Source organism: Mustela putorius, unplaced genomic scaffold (assembly GCF_011764305.1).
Source record: "Mustela putorius furo isolate JIRA1106 unplaced genomic scaffold, ASM1176430v1.1 tig00003850_pilon_pilon_pilon, whole genome shotgun sequence".
NCBI classification, from domain to species: domain Eukaryota; kingdom Metazoa; phylum Chordata; class Mammalia; order Carnivora; family Mustelidae; genus Mustela; species Mustela putorius.
Window position 1 is genome coordinate 13,689,120 of NW_025422002.1, and position 19,373 is coordinate 13,708,492.

At 47.5% G+C, this 19,373-nt stretch overlaps 1 protein-coding gene across 1 annotated transcript in view; it reads right to left on the reverse strand.

The window, feature by feature from the left end:
- The window catches only part of FGD5 (FYVE, RhoGEF and PH domain containing 5), a 123,025-nt gene that overhangs the window by 4,702 nt on the left and 98,950 nt on the right, over positions 1-19,373 (reverse strand). The window contains exons 11-19 of the mRNA XM_004738591.2: positions 19,201-19,272; positions 18,111-18,179; positions 13,678-13,761; positions 12,527-12,606; positions 10,321-10,420; positions 9,845-9,982; positions 9,254-9,383; positions 8,338-8,468; positions 2,127-2,255 (exon numbers count right to left, since the gene is read on the reverse strand). Coding sequence (XP_004738648.1) covers positions 2,127-2,255; positions 8,338-8,468; positions 9,254-9,383; positions 9,845-9,982; positions 10,321-10,420; positions 12,527-12,606; positions 13,678-13,761; positions 18,111-18,179; positions 19,201-19,272 — 933 coding nt within the window. The remainder of the gene's footprint in view (positions 1-2,126; positions 2,256-8,337; positions 8,469-9,253; positions 9,384-9,844; positions 9,983-10,320; positions 10,421-12,526; positions 12,607-13,677; positions 13,762-18,110; positions 18,180-19,200; positions 19,273-19,373) is intronic.

The following is a 19,373-nucleotide window of genomic DNA, read 5'->3' on the forward strand; positions in this document are numbered from 1 at the left end:
CCTGTATACAAAAGTTTAAAGTGGCTTTATTCATAATCAGCAAAACCCAGAAACAACCCAAATGTCCTTCAACTGATAAATGGGTTAAACCCATGGTGGTACATTCACAACATGGAAAACGACTCAGCCATAAAATGTAATGACCTGCTGCTGTTTTCAAAACCATGGATGAGTCTAAAATGTCTCCTGCTGAGTGGAAGAAGTCACATTTATATGTGGTTCTATTTACATGAAGATTCTAAAAGAGGTAAAACTAATCTGTGGAGGAAAAAATTCAGAATGGTGTGCTGCCTCTGGAGACAATGGAATAAGGTGGGGATACACAGGTAAGTGACAGGGGTTCATGGTAGTACACACATCAAAACTGGCTATCCATTTTATCAAACCTTTTTTCTTTGATGGAATTTGACAGCTTAGTCCTATTACTGGCATGGTCTTAATAAGAAATTGTGTTAGTTCTTTATGGAAAAATCTACTTTGGAAGTATACTTAAAACCCACCTTTTTAATCAGTTTAGGGTGTCACTTCCAAAGACAACTGTTGCTCAGTGCCGAGAAAACGGACACTGAGAATGGGTTTTCCATTCTCAGACAGGATTCATATCTTTATTTAATTATCTCTAACCTTCATTCACCTGTCTAATTTCTTCCCAAAGAGTGGTCCATGGAATGGGATAGTTCATGAGACACTCCACAAGGAAGGGCCTGTGGTTGGGCCAGCTTGGGAAATCTCATCTCAGAGATCCACAACACACCTGGGTACATTACAGATTCTGAGAAGTACTCCCACTAACTGCTTACTCAGGGTCCCTTCAGAACCCAGCATTTAGAGAAACCCTGTGAGCATCCTGTATAATACCTACGTTGGAAGATGCTGCCCTGGGTTGCAGGTGGGCATTACGTCACATTTGTTCTGGCAAGATCAAAATTCTCCTCAGCTCCTCTGTGGGCATGTCAGCGAGGGCTCAGCTCACACGGCACTGGAGTCATTCAGGTCCACTGCCAGTCCCTCTCTGTGTCCCTGCTGGCTTCTGGGACTCCCTGAGGGAGGGGCAGGCTGCTACCATTACAGCTGCAGGTCTTTTGTAAGAGAAGCTTTATGCCCCCAAAAGAAATTGTCTTTTGCACCTTTGCCAGCATCTGGGGTCAGGGTAGAAGGGCCAGCCCTGTGCTGATGTGAATATCCTCCTGGGGTAAAGCACACACCCTCTGCGGCTGGGCACTGAAGTCCCATTTTCAAAGTGGGTTTAGCCCATGGAAGCCACCAGATGGTGGGGCCTAGACCTGGAAATCTTTCAAACTATCCTCCAGGTCCAGCCTGGGGCAGGACCAGATAGCACCCTGCTGTATAACCATAGCCCACACCTGGCTACTCCAGAAGCAGGCTTGATTTCCAAGGCCCTCCTACATTTTTTAAAAAAGATTTTATTTATTTATTTGAGAGAGAGCGCATGAGTGGGGGAGGCTGGCAGAGGGAGAAGCAGACTCCCTGCCGAGCAGGGAGCCCAATGCGGGGCTCGATCCCAGGACTCTGGGATCATGACCTGAGCAGAAGGCAGACGTTTAACTGACTGAGCCACCCAGGTGCCCCAAAGCCCTCCTAAATGTTAATGTAAAGTAAGATGCTTTGTAAAAAGTATCAACTTAAGCTTTATTTAGTAGAAACATTACCATGAGACAATGTAGTTCCCTGATAAAAGAAATGCACAGAGTAAGAAAGTGTGGTAGCTTCCTCCAAGCTGTTGAATTCTGTCTGTCCCAAACAGTGGAGGTGGAGAGCAGAGAGCAGCCTACTTTTATGGAGAGCCTAGCTTGTGCTGGATGCTGGGCCTGTGACCTTCAAACACTTGGGTGCACAGGCTTGCATGCTGTCCCACCTCAGCTCCACAGAGAAATGGTAAATTCTGACAACTTGGAACCTATACATGGTTGTGTATCCACAGCAACACTCAGCACAGGGTACTGTTCAACACAGACTGGAGGGGCATGGGACTGGAAACTGGATCCAGTCTCACACTGCCCTACAGGGGATGGGGTGTTGTGCATGCCCAGAAGGACATTCTGAGGCAGGCGTTTAACCCAAGGGTCTTCGGAGGTGAGAGGAGGGAAAGCATAAAACACCACTACCTCACTAGCCATGTAGGTGTAGAGCACTTTGCCTTTGATGACAAACCAGAGCTTCTTCCAGTGCCTCTTGCCTTTCTTGCAACGGGTGAGATAGCCACTGATGGCGGAGCCCTCTCCGGAGGCGGCCACCTAACAGAAGAGAAGCAGAGCAGTCAGGGCACCAGGTGGTGAGCACAGTTCAAACAGAGTGGAAAATGACACTGCAAACCAGTTGGCAGAGCGTTTATCCTGCTTTGAAATCTGAGATGTGGATGAGGTCTTAGGATATGTCCAGCACCTCAAAAGCAGCGAAACAGTACCAGGGATTAAGAAAGGACTTACTGAGTGGACCCAGGAGACACAAGAGTCAAAAACCACCTTCGGAGTGCTGCCCCGAGTGGGGTTTCAGATTCTTGGCTCCCACTCCCCAACCCCCAAGGGCTCATAATATGAAACTGCAGATATCTGGGGGAAAGGCTCTTCCTTCTAAAACTGATTCCTAGCAGAGTTAATACCTATTCTCATCAAACTGTTTAAAAAAAAAAAAAAACAGAAAAGGAAGGAACCTTCCAAATTCATTCTATGAGGCCAGCATTACCTTGATACCAAAACCAGATAAAGGAGCCACCAAAAAAGAGAACCACAAGCTAAATATCTCTGATGAACATAGATGCAAAAATCCTCAACAAAATACTAGCAAACCGAATCCAACAATATATTAAAAAAATAATTCACCACTATCAAATGGGATTTATTCCTGGGATGCAAGGGTGGTTCAATATTTGCAAATCATCAATGTGATACATAACATTAACAAAAGAAAGGATAAGAACCATATGGCCATTGCAATAAATGTAGAAAAAGCATTTGATGAAGTCCAACATCCATTCACGAAAAAAACACTCAATAAAGTAGGTTTATAGGGAACACACCTCAACATAATAAAGGCCATTTATAAAAAATGGACAGCTAATATTGTCCTAAATGCAGAAAAACTGAGAGATTTTCCTCTATAGTCAGGAATAAGACAGGGATTTTCACTCTCATCAGTTTTATTCAACATAACATGGGAAGTTCTAACAACAGCAATCAGACAACAAAAAGAAAGAAGAGGCATCCAAATTGGGGATGCCTGGCTGGCTTAGTTGGTGGGGCATGTGACTCTTGATCTCTTGGTCATGAATTTGAGTCCCATGTTGGGTGCAGACATTACTTTAAAAAAAGGAGGGGGCGGGATGCCTGGGTGGCTCAGTTAAGCCTCTGCCTTCGGCTCAGGTCATGATCACAGGTATCACAGTTCTAGACTTCAAGTTATATTACAAAGCTGCAGTCATTAAAACAGTATGGAACTGGCGCAAAATCAGATACTGAGATCAATGGAACAGAACAGAAAACCCAGAACTGGATCCGCAACTATATGGTCAATTAATCTGGACAAAGCAGGAAAAAATTTCCAATAGGAAAAGATTGTCTCTTCAACAAATGGTGTTGGGAGAACTGGAAAGCAACATGCAGAAGAATGAAACAAGACCACTTTCTTACACGCTACACAAAAATATATTAAAAATAGATTGAGACCTGAAACCATACAAATCCCAAAAGAGAAGAGATAGTAACTTCTTTGACACCAGCTGTAACAACTTTTTTCTAAATATGTCTCCTGAGAGAAACAAATGCAAAAATAAACTATTGGGGGGCGCCTGGGTGGCTCAGCAGCTTAAAGCCTCTGCCTTCGGCTCAGGTCATGATCCCAGGGTCCTGGGATTGAGCCCCGAGTCGGGCTCTCTGCTCAGCAGGGAGCCTGCTTCCTCCTCTCTCTCTCTCTCTCTCTGCTTGCCTCTCTGCCTACTTGTGATCTCTGTTTGTCAAATAAATAAATAAATAAATAAAATCTTTAAATAAAAAGAAACTATTGGGATTTAATCAAAATAAAAACCTGCACAGCAAAGGAAATAATCAACAAAGCTAAAAGGCAACCTTTGGAATAGAAGAAGGTAATTACCAATGACATATCTGATGAGGGCTTAGTATATAAAATACATTAACCTGGGGCACCTGGGTGGCTTAGTGGGTTGAGGCCTCTGTCTTCAGCTTAGGTCATGATCCCAGGGTCCTGGGATTGAGCACCACATCGGGCTCTCTGCTCAGCAGGGAGCCTGCTTCCCCATCTCTCTCTCTTTCTGCCTGCCTCTGCCTACTTGTGATCTCTCTCTCTCTCTGTCAAATAAATAAATAAATCTTTTAAAAAATGCATAAAGCACTTATAAAACTCAATATCCAAAAAACAAATAATCCATTAAAAAGTGGGCAGAAAACTTGGACAGATTTTTTTTTTCCAGAGAAGAATAAAGATGGCCAACAGATACATGAAAATATATTTGTCATCACTTACCATCAGGGAAATGCCAATCAAAACTACAATGAAATACCACTTCACACCTGTCAGAATGGCTAAAATCAACAACACAAGAAACAACAGGTTTTGATGAGGATTTGGAGAAAGGGGAACCCTTTTGTACTGTTGGTAGAAATGCAAACTGGTACAGCCACTGTGAAAAATAATATGGAGCTTCCTCAAAAAGTTAAAATAACCATTCTACCATCTAGATCTAGCCATCACACTACTAGGTATTTACCCCCAAAATACTGAAACACTAATTCACAGGGATACATGCATGCAATGTTTACAGCAGAATTATTGGCAATAGCCAAGATATGGAAGCAGCCCAGGTGTCCACAAATTGATGACTGGATAAAGAAGATGTAGTAAATACATACACGGGAATATTACTCAGCCATGAAAAAGAATGAAATCATGCCATTTGCAATGACATGGATGGAACTAGAGAGTATTATGCTATGAAATAAGTCACACAAAGAAAGACAAATACCATATGATTTTACTCATATGTGGGATTTAAGAAACAAAGCAAATGAGCAAAGGAAAAAAAAAGAGAGACAGAGTAAACCAAGAAACAGACTCTTAACTCTAGAGAACACACTGATGGGGTGCCTGGGTGGTTCAGTCATTAAGCATCTGGCTTTGGCTCAGGTCATGATCCCAGAGTCGGGTTCAAGTCCCGCATCGGGTGCCCTGATCAGCAGGAAAACTGCTTCTCCCTCTCTCACTCCCCCTGCTTGTGCCCTCTGTCTTGCTGTGTCTCTGTCAAATAAAAAAAAATCTTAAAAAAAAAAAATAGAGGATGCACTGATGGCTAGCAGAGGGGAGGATGGGGGATGGGTAAATTAGGTGATGGGGATAAAGAAGGATACTTGTGATGAGCACCACGGGTTGTATGGAAATGTTGAATCACTATATTGCACACCTGCAACTAATAAATACTATATGTTAACTAACTGAAATTTAAATAAAAACTTGAAAAAAAACTCCACACATACATGCTCAAAAAAATAAATTTGATTTTTACACTTGAAATTTTTTTAAAAGATTTTATTTATTTATTATAGAGAGAGACAGCATGCATGAACACAGCTGGGGGGAGGGGCAGAGGGAAACAATCTCAAGCAGACTCTGTGCTGAGTGTGGAGCCCAATGTGGGCTCAATATGGGGCTCGATTTCACAATCCTGAGAGTGACCTGAGCTGAAACCAAGCCAGATGCTCAGCTGACTGAGCAACCTAGGTGCCCCTGATTCTATTTTTTTTTAAGATTTTATTTATTATTTGACAGAGAAAGAGATCACAAGTAGGCAGAGAGGCAGGCAGAGAGAGAGGAGGAAGCAGGCTCCCTGCTGAGCAGATAGCCCAATGCAGCAAGGTTTGATCCCAGGACCTTGAGATCATGATCTGAGCCGAAGGCAGAGGCTTAACCCACTGAGCAACCCAGGCACCCCTGATTCTTACACTTTTAAGCTCATCTCTTATATTTAAGGATGGATCTTCTTTATAATGTTTACTTAAAAGGTCTTATAATCTTCCTAATGGGGAGTTTTAATTCCTGTTGTTATTAGTAGAAGTAGTTGTCTGCTGTACCGTCTTTTTGTGGGTTTCAGAATACCACACAGGTTTAGAGCAATACCAATCTGGGGTTCCAGCCCAGGTTCTCCCAGTTATTTGATGGGCAATGTGAGCAATTTACTTCTTCTAAGTCTAGTTTCCCTACTAGCAAAACTGGAATTAAATGACGTAAGACAGGTACCTGACAGGTATCTGACCCATGGAACTGCTCATAAATACTAATCTTACTATTGGAGCAAGAAGGCCAAGTTTGGAAATAATTTCATCTTACTTTCCCATTTTACAGATGGGGAAACAGGCCTAGAGGAATGGATGTATCTACTGAAGGTCAAGTCCCTAATTAGTTGAAGAGAGGGTAAGAACTTGGATCTTTTGGCAAATACTCTGAAGGTCAATGAGCTTCATTTCAGGAAAAGGAGGCCACCACCAGCCTGGGATTTTTTTTTTTTTAAGATTTTATTTATTCATGAATGAAAGAAAGAGAGAGAGAGGGAGGGAGAGAGACAATGAGTGGGGAAAGGGGCAGACGGAGGGGAGCAGTAGATTCCCTGCTTAGCAGGGAGCCTGACACAGGACTCAAAATCCCAAGATTATGACCTGAGCTGAAGGCAGACACTCAACTGACTAAGCCACCCCAGATACCCAGCCTGGACTGTTTTAAGAAGTACTAGGAAAGGAGCCTGTGTCTGCCACAGGTTCGAGGACTCCCTGCAAGGGAGAAAGGCAGAGTGGACAGAGTATGTCAGTGGAAAGCAAATCTGACCTCTCTTGCTGGCAGGTGCTTGGGGAGGCAATATTTCTACAGGTTTTCTCATGGGGAGCAGGGCTTATTGCAAAGGTGGAGCTCCGGGGGAAAGGGAACAGGGCAGCAGGTAACAGGGTGGGACACATTTCTTCTGGGGCTGCTGCAAATCCTACTAAGCACAGTCTTTGCTGGATAATAAGAAGGTTGTTACTTTGAGCAAAAGTTACCAAAGGGCTAGCAAGGATACCAGCATCAGAGCAGCTGGACACTCTAGAAGGCTAACTAACAGCAGTGGTTCTCAAACTCTGTGCTCATGGAACACTCGGGTTCTGTAAGCCACTACCCCAGCAGGAGTGAAAAGGTGATCTTTTCTCAGTTGGTGGAAAGGGTTATTAGTTAAATAAATGATGCTACAACCATACAATGTAAAAAGTATGAGATTTGTAAGTGTGAGCAAATGTGGAATGATAGCTAAGAGAAATTAAGGGTGAAAGGTGTATAGAAGATTCAGTATAATTTGTTATCTTTCCAGTTAAAAAAGAGAATCAATGAATATACATCTTTATTATGTATATGCATTACAGTTTCTGGGAGGATCCATAAGAAGCTTGCTGGTGGTTACCTCTGGGGGTAGGTGGGAGTGGAGGAGTTCGGAGAAGGAGAGAAACTCATGTTTCAGCAGGTATTCTTTTGTGTTGTTTTGAAAAAAATTTTTTTTTACCATGTATGTGTTCATTCCCAAGATTTTTAATATGCAAAGGAACTAGGTGAATGAGTAGAAATGTACCCCTTTAAATTTTCCATACTCTAACACTTTTTTAAACCCTTGCCACCTGCTACTTAATAAAGCATATTAATGCAAAAACTTGGAAACAGCTGATCACACTTCTTTTGACAACTAGTATATTCATGGGCACACATTTGTTTCTGATTGTGACCAGAATATAGACATATAATCTGGCCCTCCTTACAGGATGGACTTGAGTTTAAGCAATTCTGAGGCTTCCTGCAGGCAGTCCCACACTGTCCGGGAGCCTCAGTACCTGAGGCCATTTGGGACCTGGAGGCTAAGTGGACAGCACAGCTCCGAGGGCCTGCTAGGGGGCATTAAGCCAGGACTATGGCTGCTTTAGTTAGAAGAACCCCAGTGATCCGTACACTACCCTTGGGGACCAGGTCTAAGTCATGGGACAAGAGAGAAAGTAAGGAGAAAAAGAGACTTGGAGGGGAGAGAGGGATGGGAAAGACTTCTAGCACCATTGACAGTTAGGGTCCTGCCTTCTGGCACCAAGCAGGAATGTTCTCTGTCACGCCCAAGAGACAGGCCCTTGTTAGTGGTGAGTTGGGCCTGTCACTAGTATTTCCCGTTGGGAATTCTCTTTGTCCTGAAGAGCTAAGCCAGGGTCGGCGGGGTGGGGGTTGTGCAGGGAGGTCTGACCCTGTCCACTGAGGAGGACCATGAGCCTTCTAAACCCCTTGCCTCCCACACAGGCAGTCCACCTGCCTTACCTCGGTCAGGGCTGAAGGGACCTTCTTCTGCTTCTTGAAGGTCGAGGGGTTGATGCTGTGGAAGACGGACGAGAAGGCACTGCTCGAGAAGCGGGGGGAGGACAGGGGGAAGCTCATGCTCACTGGCCGCTCTGTAACCAAGATAAGCCACAGGGAAGGGCGGTGAGTGTCCATATAGACAGGGATGCAGCTTGCTTTGGAATGCCAGTTCCCATAAAATTAGAGCTCTGGGTCCCTCCTGAGATGGGAATTGGCCTCATGATGGGATTTAGGTGTGACCAGAAAGGCAGGCACACTCCCTCTGCTGACACAAAGGGCATTGGAGGCCAAGGGAAGGCTTTTTCCGGGTGCTGGCTATACCTTCTTCACCTGGGCTGTCCGGTGGCCCCAGAGGGAAGTCTTTGGTTTCAGGCCCAGTATACACTTGCTGTCCCTCTGGCCCAATCCTGCCTGGGCAAAGCCTGTACCCTGAGCACAGCCTCTTGGGGCTAGCTTGGCTTCCTCAGCCTTCTCTGTCACTCAAGGAGCCCTGAAGCCCTTCCCCGATCCACAACTCCTTGGCTGTCTCAAAATCCTTATCCTGGAAAGGTCCCACAGAACACATGCCCATAGAACATTCTTGAACAGAGGATCACCATGGCAAAGGAAACCCAAAGTACCACACCGGCCGTCCCCTTCACAGAGAGGCACTGGCCCAGCATTTCCCAGGCTTAGCTGCCCAGAGACCCTTCTTCGGGTCATGCCTATTGATATCCCATGGAACCAGCATTTCAGGAAACAGTGCTGCGGGTGTGGGTTTAAACCCGTTTCCTCCTCCAGGGCTGGTTTTGTTCTGAGCGTCCCCAGGAGGAGTGGTTTCAGGTGCCAACCATAGCCAGTGAGAAGCCACCCGGAAGAACAGTGGTCCCCAGGTTACCTCTCAGCAGGCCTGGGACATCCCCGCCCCTCTTCTTCAGCTCCCCGTAGCAGCCGTCACAGACCTTGGCCATCCGGTCCTTGAGGTACTTCAGAGGGTACTTGTTTCTTGAACAGTTCCGGCATACAATCTGCAAGCCGGGTGGGGACACACATTGGAACAGTGTGTGTGCATGTGCACAGGACCAGCATCCTCTCCCCTCTGCTGACTCACTCTCTGTCTCTCCAGGGACTGTTCTGTTCCAGGGACAGGACCGTGCCAAGTCCCCCTGCTCTCCCGTCGTGAAGACTCAGAGTTTCTCTGCAAGTGTCTATCAGCTTTTCTGATGAACCCTTAGCCAGGACGTGATACTTTTCCTCCAAAGACAGTAACTGTATGTGCCATGACTTTCTTTCGGGAATGGAGTGGTGTAATGAAATAGGATTTGGAGCTCTGGTTTGAGGCTATCAGTCAAATGGGGCTTCACAATCGCTACCTCAAAGGATTAGTGTGAAAACACCCTGCTCTTGGCCCAGCAGTAACTGCTGGGTGCCCCTGAGTATGCACCCCACATGACCCTATGCTCACACTCACTCAGATAAGGGGACTCACCTTGCCACAGGCATGGCAATGATGACGCCTCAGGGTGAGGGAGAAGTCGCAGCCACAGTTCATGCACATCATAACATGTGTGACAGGCACCAGAGTGGGGGGCCTCTCCCCCAGGCTGACCCCCAGCCTCTCCCGTATCTGCAACAATGGAATGGGGTGAGCGGCGTGGTCAGGAGATGGTTAGATGGGTGCCCTTTCTCTTGTACAAGGTGTGTATGTGAGGGAGGATTCTAATTCTATAACCCCTCACCCCACCCCACTGCATCCTCCAGGATGCTAACCTTGGGTGAGAAACAGCCAGCTGGAGGTGCTGCACTTGGCCTGCACAGTGACTGCCTGACCCTGGTGGAGTTGGTGCAAGGGGTGGGAGGAGTAACCCAATAGAAGGAGCTGAGAGTCCCTCTGGGTGTGGGGGCAGCCCCCGAAACTCAGGGCTGTGAGGCTGGTGTCAGGTGGGTCTTGGGACCCCCACTCACCTCCACACTGTGGTGAAAGGCAGCCAGAGCCTGGGCCTTATAATCCTCAGGGAGGGCTCTGCTCAGACAGCTGTGCCACTCGTCCCGTTCTGCACAGGAGCTGTGGGCACAAAGCGGCGTGAGCAAGGCATGCAGCATGCACAGTGGCTCAGCCTTGCTTCTCAGTGTAGATCTAGTCCTCCCACCTTTCCCTTGGCCACGCCTCTCGGTGTCTGAGGTCCTGCCAAGCACCGGCTGTCAGCCAGACTGGCCTAGATTGTATCTAGGAACCTCTATGAGCAGGACAGCCAGGGCAAGGAAGCTATCCTCTGGGCCTGCTTGTTTCCCTGCAACTAAGGACTGTCACCACTATCCCTAACTCCCAGAGCTGCTGTGGAAAAGAAATGACATGTAGGCTTGTTAATGGCAAAGCACTGAGCAGAAGCAAAGGGCATGAGGGAGGCGCAGTGGGTACCACCCTTAGGAGGGATGGGAGCAGGGTGCAGAGGGCGGTGTACATGAGGGGAGGAGGGGTAGGCAAAAATGGAAAAGTTTAACATCCCTGTCACCCCATCGTCCTCCTCATTTTCCCACATAGCTTCCCAGACACACTCTCACCCAACGAGTTGACTTCACGATTCCCCCAAAACCCATTCAGGATTTTCTGAATGGTGAGTGTTGTCCTAGAAGGCAGCAGGGTAAAAATTCTCCCAGGGCCCACTAGGTGGCACTCCCACCCTGAGTAAGAGTGTGGCCTGCCCCAGGAAAGCCAGGAGCCAGGACCAGGTTGGTCTGGGAGGGAGGTGGGAGGAATGGACAACCAGATGCCATGTCCCTGAAGGGAGATGTATGGGTCTGCCTGTCTCCTGGAAGCTTCAGCATGAAGTACCTGGGTGTACAGGAAGGTTACCGGTTGGTCAGTGACAGTGGCTCCTAGAGGCCACTGGCCAAAAGGCAGTGCCCCTGCCTAACAGGGATGGGCAGCCTCACCTGTAGGGCTGATTGTGGCCTATCCTCACCCACACCTCACAGCTCAACAAATAGAAACCATACCCTGGCCTTCTCAGGCCCCTGACTTTACCTAGAGATGAGGAGAAAAGATGCCATGGAACCCCATCTAGGCATCACCTCCTCCAGGAAGCCTTCCCTCACTTCCCCAGATGGGTAGTTACTCCTTTGAATTTTCAAGGTTTCTTCTACTCACTCAGGCAGTAATCAATAGTGGATAAGAGATCTGGGTCACACAGTCCTGCATTTGAGCCCCAGTTTCCCCTCACATGGCCATGTGACCCCTCTCCAGGCCCCAATTCCCTATGCATGGGAGAAGGCTCAAGCCCCACAGCCCAGGGTGGCAATGGGGTCAGAGGAGGGCCTGAGACCCAGCAGGTACCCAATGCATGTTACTCTTGTCATCAACACTTTTAACTATTAGAGCAGTTACGCTCTATATCATGACCTGTATGTAACTCTCCTGCCCTTCATGCAGGCCTCCCCCGAGCAAGCTCAATTGAACTCTTGTGTCCTCAGCACAGGACCCGGCACTGAGGAGTGGCTACTAAATGCTGAAGGAGTAAATGCAATGCATGAGAACGTATCAGTGTGCGTGCATCCTGGAACCACCACCACACCCAAAGGGCACTGCAGCCACCCCCAGGGTCATGCCCCGGCTGAGGGGAGACACCCTTTCCTTGGACACTGTGTCCCAGCCCCCACAGTGGCCCCAGTAGGGGCCACATCCGCCTGGTTTCTGAGTCCAGAGTCTCGAGTGGGCCCTGCTCTGAAAGAGGGAGAGGGGGAAGCTCTTTTGCTGCCTACAGTGAGTGAGGCAGGATCCCTGGGTAGACAAAGGCCTGGAGAAAACATAGACACTGCTGACGGAAAGGCCACATCCCCAAACCAGGGAAAGGCAAACCATGAATGCTCACTCATTATGTTTTTCTCTCACTCTCCAGATAAGAAAGCCTAAAAGCAGACCACTTCATGAACTGAAGTGTACAATGCATTTTTTACTCGCCTTAACTTCTTGTAAAGACCCAATAATCTGTAAACTTTTAAAACATGAGATATTATTATTGTTACAGTTAAATGATAGGCTCTAGAAAGTAAGTCCCTTGACTTATATTATAATACTAAAATAGAGATGACACATCCAATTTGTTATTCCAACCTTTAACCACACCTGTAACATCCTGCCCTTCTCTCCCCCAGACCCTCCCTCTACCCATACCTCGCAGATAGAGTCAGGCAGGACTGGGAAGTCTCGATCTTTAGAGCATATGGCACTTTCTCCATCACAGGGCGACTGACCTGGAAAACCAACAGCAGACTGTCAGGGTGGGGGCAGGAAGGGGCAACCACAGACCTGACTCTTCTTCTGGTCCTGCCACTGTCCCTCTCTGAGCCTGAGTTTCCTTATCTGCAAAGGGTAAACCTTCAATTGGTGGTAGATGTTGTATGTGTCTTTGTGTGTGTGTCTGTGTGTGTGTGCTGGGGGGAGTGCAGACTCCAACTCTGTGGTCACCCCTCAGAAGGTGGGCATGTACCCTAAAGACTGAAAGCAGGCTCTGTACAGGTATCTGTATACCTGTTCATAGCAGCATTATTCGTAATAGCCAAAAGGTGAAAGGAGCTTAATGTCCATCCAAGAACAAATGGAAAAATAAAATATGGTCTAGATGTACAATGGAATATCATTAAGCCATAAATAGGGAGGACATTCTGACACAGGTTGCAACACAGATGCCCCTTGAGGACATCCTGCTAACTGAAAAAGGCCAGTCACAAAAAGACAAATACTAGAGGATTCTATTTACATGAATTATCGAGAGCAAATTCCCAGAGGCAAAAAGTAGGATGGTGGATGCCAGGAGTTGGGGGCTGGAGGAATGGGGGTGGTTAGGAATGAGGCTGGAGTTTCATCTGGAGATGATAAAAGTTCTAGAAATGAATGACGATGTTTGCACAACAGTGTGAATATACTTAAAGTCGCTAACTGTATACTTAGAAATGGTTAACATGGTAAATTTATGTTATGTATATTTTACCAGTTTAAAAAACTTTACTGAATACCCACTTGTTACCTCCCTCCAAATGTTTCCTTATGTGCTCTCCTCTTTTTAGGATGTCCGTCCCTTTCTATTTCCCCATCTGTCCAAATATTATCTACCCTAAAGGATGCAGCTCCCCTCCTCCAGGAAGTCCTTCCCTCTCTCCTCTCTCTGGACTACCTACAGCACAATCCTGCTATAACCAACAATGTAACGCTGTTTCCTTGGGGCTGCCTCTTCCTGCTGGTCGATGTGCTCCTAGAAGCGGGGATGCTGTCTTTCTTCCCCTGAGGTCTCACCCACCCCAGGGTCCCTAGCACCAGGCATTTACCTTCATACTGGCCACTGACAATGTGTTCTTTAGCCGGTATTTCCCATCCTTCTGCGGATATGTGTACAGGAGCACATCACTCATCTGGAAAGAAGGGAACCCAATCAGACATGAAGGCTGTGTAGGGTGTCTGCCCTGGCAGATCACTGAACTCTGGAGAGCAGAGGCATCCTGCCTTTGCCAGTGACCCTCACAGGAGAGTAAAACCACCCACAGCAAACATAGGAGTCCCTTTCCTTAAATTTCACTCCTACATCAAGAGTTAAGAGGAAAAAATGCAGTTGTCCACAAAAAGTCAAGTACAGGAATGTTCACAGAAGCTTTATTTGTAACAGTCAAACAGTGGAAATACCCCAAATGTCTAATCAACAGGTAAACGGATAAATGAACTACGTACATCCATACTGCAGAGAACTACACAGCAACCAAAAGGAGCTGTTGGTCCACATTGTAGCAAGATGAATCTCAAAAACATGCTAAACGAAACAAGTCAGATGCAGGGGGTACACACTGCTTCATAACATTTCTGTAAAGATCCAGACCAGGCAACACTAATCTGTACTGACGGAAATTAGGCCAGTGGCTGCTTGGGAAAGGGGATGGGGGAAGTGAGTGCTAAGGGGCACAGGGCAACTTTTTGGGGGGGTGTCTAGAAATATGCTATATCTTGACCCAGGTGGTAGTTACACAATGGCACATATTAGTCAATAGGCTGGTACATACACTTAAGACTGATATGTTTTACTCTACAAATGAAGCTCATAAAGTACAGTTAAGGGAGGGGGAAGCTCCTTGAGGATAGCAAGCTGGAGGGTCCTGGTCACTGGTGTACCTCCAGTGACCACAGTGGGTATTCAATATTTGCTGAATGAACAATTGAAGCTCCTTGACCCCATCCAGGGCAGAGAGGAAAAACTGTGAAAGTTGCCTCACCTCTGTTTCTGTTTAACTAAAAGGTTTATAGTCTGAAAAGACATCAGTTCTCACCCTGTTCTGTAGCATCTATGTGACTGTGGGCAAGCTGGCTCCCTCTCTGCGCCTCAGCTTCCTCCCTACAAAGCAGGGAGGCACTGCCGCACCCACCTCATTATGGGCGCTGAGAAAGAATGGCCCCCAGTGAACCCACCATACATGGGAGCCAGCATAAACTAGGGGTGTTGTGAGGACTAAACAGGACAAGGCCTCCAAGGGGCTGAAACAGAGCAAGAACTCAGGATTAGCACTTCCTCCCCCCACAGAGAGTCTGCTGAGGGAACAGACAGATGAGGCTTCCTGCCACCAGCTCTTAGGACCCCAACATTGCAGCCAGAGCAGTGTAGGAGAACTGGCCAGGACACAGAGCTGAAGGGTGAGCTCAGGCAAAACCTTCCTCTCTCTGGACCTCACTGTCTCTAACCAGAGTTGGAGTAGACCAGGAACCAGCAAACTTTAAAGGCCTAGATAGTAAGTATTTAAGTCTTTGTGGGTCATAGAGTCTCTGTCACAACTATCCAACTCAGCCACTGCAATCCAGAAGCACTATAAAATTCATGAACAAATGCATGAGACTCTTCCAACAGAACTTTATTAACAAGAACAGGTGGTAGGATGACCCTCAGGTTAGAGGAACCTTCAAAGCCCCTTCCAGCTCTGCCCTTCTAATAATGACAAGACTCACTCTGAGCCAAGCACCCTGACCTAAATTCAGCCCCCAACAATCCCCCAGGCAGGCTCTACCATTATCATCGTCATTTCACAGAGGGAGAAACTGAGGCACAGAGAGTGTTGACACCCTGCCTAAAGTTACAATGCCTGTAAGTGGCAGAGGCAGGGTCATACCTAAATGAATGTGCCTCCAGTGTGTTCAGGTGTGGTGTGTTGGGGGCGGCCACACGGTGAGTCCTGGCCCCACCTGGGACAGTGACCAAACCGGGGCACAGAGCCCGGCTCATAAGCCTGCCCACCGTGGGGAGCTGGCTTGTCACTCATCAGAGCAGTTCCAGCTTTTGTGTGGCTGCCCCTCAAGCACCTGCTGCCATGGCAACTGCCATTAGCACCCTGCGGTTTTATGAGTGGTCAGGATCAGACTGCCTCCCCTGGCCCCCGAGTTCTTGCCTCTTCCAAGCCGGTGTCTTACAGCCTGATTTGGAGGAAGATGGAGGAATTCTTCGTGGAGGAGAGAAGGGGAATCTCTCACAATAATGAGCCACCAGTGGGAAGCCCCACTGACCACTGGACCATGGTGGGAACCTCTCTGTAGCATTACCACAACTCCTGTGCTGGTGGGCAGATGCCCTTTGTTCTACAGTTACAAGTATTTTATGACACTGGCACCTTACAGGGAAGAAAAATTCTTAAGTGTGTTCATTGTGGCTCTTCCTGGCTCAAGATCCTTCCTCCCATCTCTCTCTCCAGAGATATTTATGAAGGTCCTGTGCTAAGACAGAGCAAAGCATGGGACCCAGGTTCAGCCTGCAGGGAGCTATGTCCCAATAATAACAAGGGAATAAGAGAGACCCAGGCCTACCACTGAGAAGCATGCGAGATGCATGAGGGAGAGGCTATGAAGAAAGGCCAGTCGGATGCTGGAGGGCAGGTGAAGGAGGGGAGGAGGAGAGAAGGACAGAGCAAGGGTAAGGAGGGGGACTAGGGGGAAAGATAGACTCAGTAAGATCAGGACGCTGACAGTCAGGGTCCCTGTGAGAGGCACAGGCACAAGCAGAGCCTGGGCAGAGGTGGCCCATGGGGAATGGCTAGGGGACCGGCATGGAGCTGACTCTATTCCAGCTGCTGCTTTACTCCCTTCCCTCATTGGCAGGAGGGACTAGTAACCCACTGTAAAGAGAAGGGCAATGACAGATGTGCCATGGGTCTCAGAGCCAGTGTCCGAACTGGGATGTAAATCCAGTCTAATTGACTGTAAAGCTCCAGCTCCTTTATCACCATCCCAGATCTCTGTTTTTCATCCTCAAAAAACACAGTCATGGGCACCAGCTCTCCCCAGGTCTGTACTGGTACAGATGGAAGACCTGTGTCCCATGGGGCAATTGTCAGAGGGAAGGGAGGACACTGTTACCAGATAAGCTGCTTCTTTGTGCCTCATTTAACTTTCCAAAGATCCCAGTATTTCTGTTTCTTCCTGGGAAACCAGAGGCTCAGACACATTTGTGACTTGTCTAAGGGTTACAGAGGGGCTAAGAATTGGGTTAGGATCTAACCTGCTCTCACTGGCTCATGACCACATAGATACCCATAAATTCAAGGGTATGATTTCTTGTCAATAGAAGAGAGTTTTCAAATTTTTATGTATTTATTTTTTTAAGATTTTATTTATTTACTTGACAGACAGAGATCACAAGCAGGCAGAGAGGCAGGCAGAGAGAAAAGTGGAAGCAGGCTCCCTGCTGAGCAGAGAGCCCAATGCGGGGCTCAATCCCAGGACCCTGAGATCATGACCTGAGCTGAAGGCAGAGGCTTAACCCACAGAGCCACCCAGGTGCCCCGAGTTTTCAAATTTTTAGACAAATTTTTAGACTATGGAACAAAGGACGGCTTCCCCGACTCTGCTTCTGGGGCCCTGAGATTCCGTTCGCACTCTTCTTGTAACTCGAATCTACATTAGACACTGAAGGTTGAGCGTACAGCATGAGGTTTTTATCTCCTTGTTTCCAGGGTCCAGCACACCAGAGGTGCTCACTAAATATCTAAAGCAGGTTCTTTGACACTTGGAGCCTGTTTACTGTTACTTTGCACACAATTCTAACAAAGTGTAAGGAGACTGTTGGGGCAGCCATGACTGATAGTAACTTTTTAAAAAATGAAAGCTAAAATAGTGAAAAACAGAGAGAAAATTATACACAGCAGGTAGGAGAACTTAAAAGGAGAAATAACTTGGAGGCGTAGGATTGGGGCAAATTGCTGCTTGTAGCCCCACAGCCACAGGGGCTGATGTTACCAAGCGACAGGCCTGGACATTCCCTGGTACTCTAGAATGTGGCTGTAGAGTAACAGAAATGTTACACTGTCCTCTGTCTTGTGCACAGTAGGGATGCTAGACTGGGGTTACAACCCTGGTTCCCTTCTGGGCCTCTGCCACCAACCTACTGGGAGACGTAGCCAAGGAAACTCTCCTTTTAGATTTCTCAGGCATTAGAGAAGGCAGCTGAACAGTTATTTCTAGGGTAAGAACTTCCCAGTGGTAGGATGTGTCAGATGGGGACACAGGTAATTCAGTTTCGGCAAAATTCCATTTAAAATCACTCAAAGGGTTTTGCTTGGGAGGAGTTAAGCCCTCAGCTCCCTGGAAAGCTCACCTCTGTAGAATGCTCCTCATCCTCAGTATTCGGCTCTGTTCTAGTACCCACCCCACCCTTCCAGTGCTCTCTGATTAAGGGCCCTAGAAAGCATCACGGAATTGGACAGTCTGGGGGCTGGGCTGGGGGCCAGGTACTTACCAGGAACAGGTGCCGAGGGCGTCTGCTTTTCCCTGTTACTTTCATCAGGGTCCCTTCCTTCAGAAACTCCTGTGGGTAGAGAAGCAGACCTGGGGAGTCAGGCTAATGCCTGCTGCCATCCTAAGGAAGGGTGGGGAAAAGGCCCTGAATGGGAAACCCAAGTTACGATGCTTCCCAAAGTGCCACAGAATGGCTCCTGAGTGAATTCCCAGCGTTGGGGAGATGCATGTGTTTGCCCCAACAGCACTGGAGACAGGCAGCTCTGCATCTTAGGAGAACCCCACCTTGACTTATCCCAAGCCCCAGACACTGTGCTGGCTTCCAAGTGATGCAGACAGGGACTCTTTCCCCGATTTGCTGCCACGAGGAGACCTTCAGAATGGAGCCTCTGAAGGTTTGCTAAAACAGTTGAGGACCTGTGAACAGTTGCTATAGACTCTGTGATTCTGGAGGGTATTACTTAAAAATAAATAAAAATAAATAAAATAGATGTTTAACAAAAGACCAAATGTGATTTTACACAATCTCAGACCAGTGTTATGACTGCTAATTCTGAGCAAATTATCCTGAGCACAACCTCTCATTTCTTTCTCTTGTCCTTCATGGACCATAGCAGGTAACCAACACACTTTATTATTTTTGAGCTGAGTTTTATGTTTTCCATTTGGAAGCTTAGAAGTGGGTAAATCTGTCTCTTGAAAAATGTTATTATTTTAAGATGCTTTGTTGGGGCTCTTGAGAGATGGTTTTCCTGATTTCCCAGCAATGCTGGGCTAAACTAAAAATACTCAGCATCTCTTCTTCTCAGAGGTGGAAAGAACCACAGGGACACTGAACCCAAATGGCACTGTTTCTTTAAAGGTCCTGAAAATGGAAAACCCCGGGGGGGGGGCGGGGAAGGCGGCCCATGGGCCTTGTGAGCCCAGCAGAGCTCAGGCCCTGCCCTCCCTCCCTCCATGGGTAAACAGCACCTGCAGCCAGGCCTGTCTGGGACCAGCCCAGTTGAACAATGGGTCTTATCAGAGCCTCACCCAGCAGCCTGCCTACCAGGCCGCCCTCTGTCCCTGCCCATGGCGGCGGTGGCACTCACCCTTCCTGGCTGGAGGAGATCCCCTTGGCCCCGAACACTGTGCTCAATGTGGACCAACTTCTGCAGGTTTTCCTATGGGTGGGAGGAGAGCAAGGGAGAGATGGTCAGGACCCCTTCAAGGGGTCGTATTCCCTCTGTTAGGAGTGGCATTGCTTCTACTTCAGAGGAGGAAA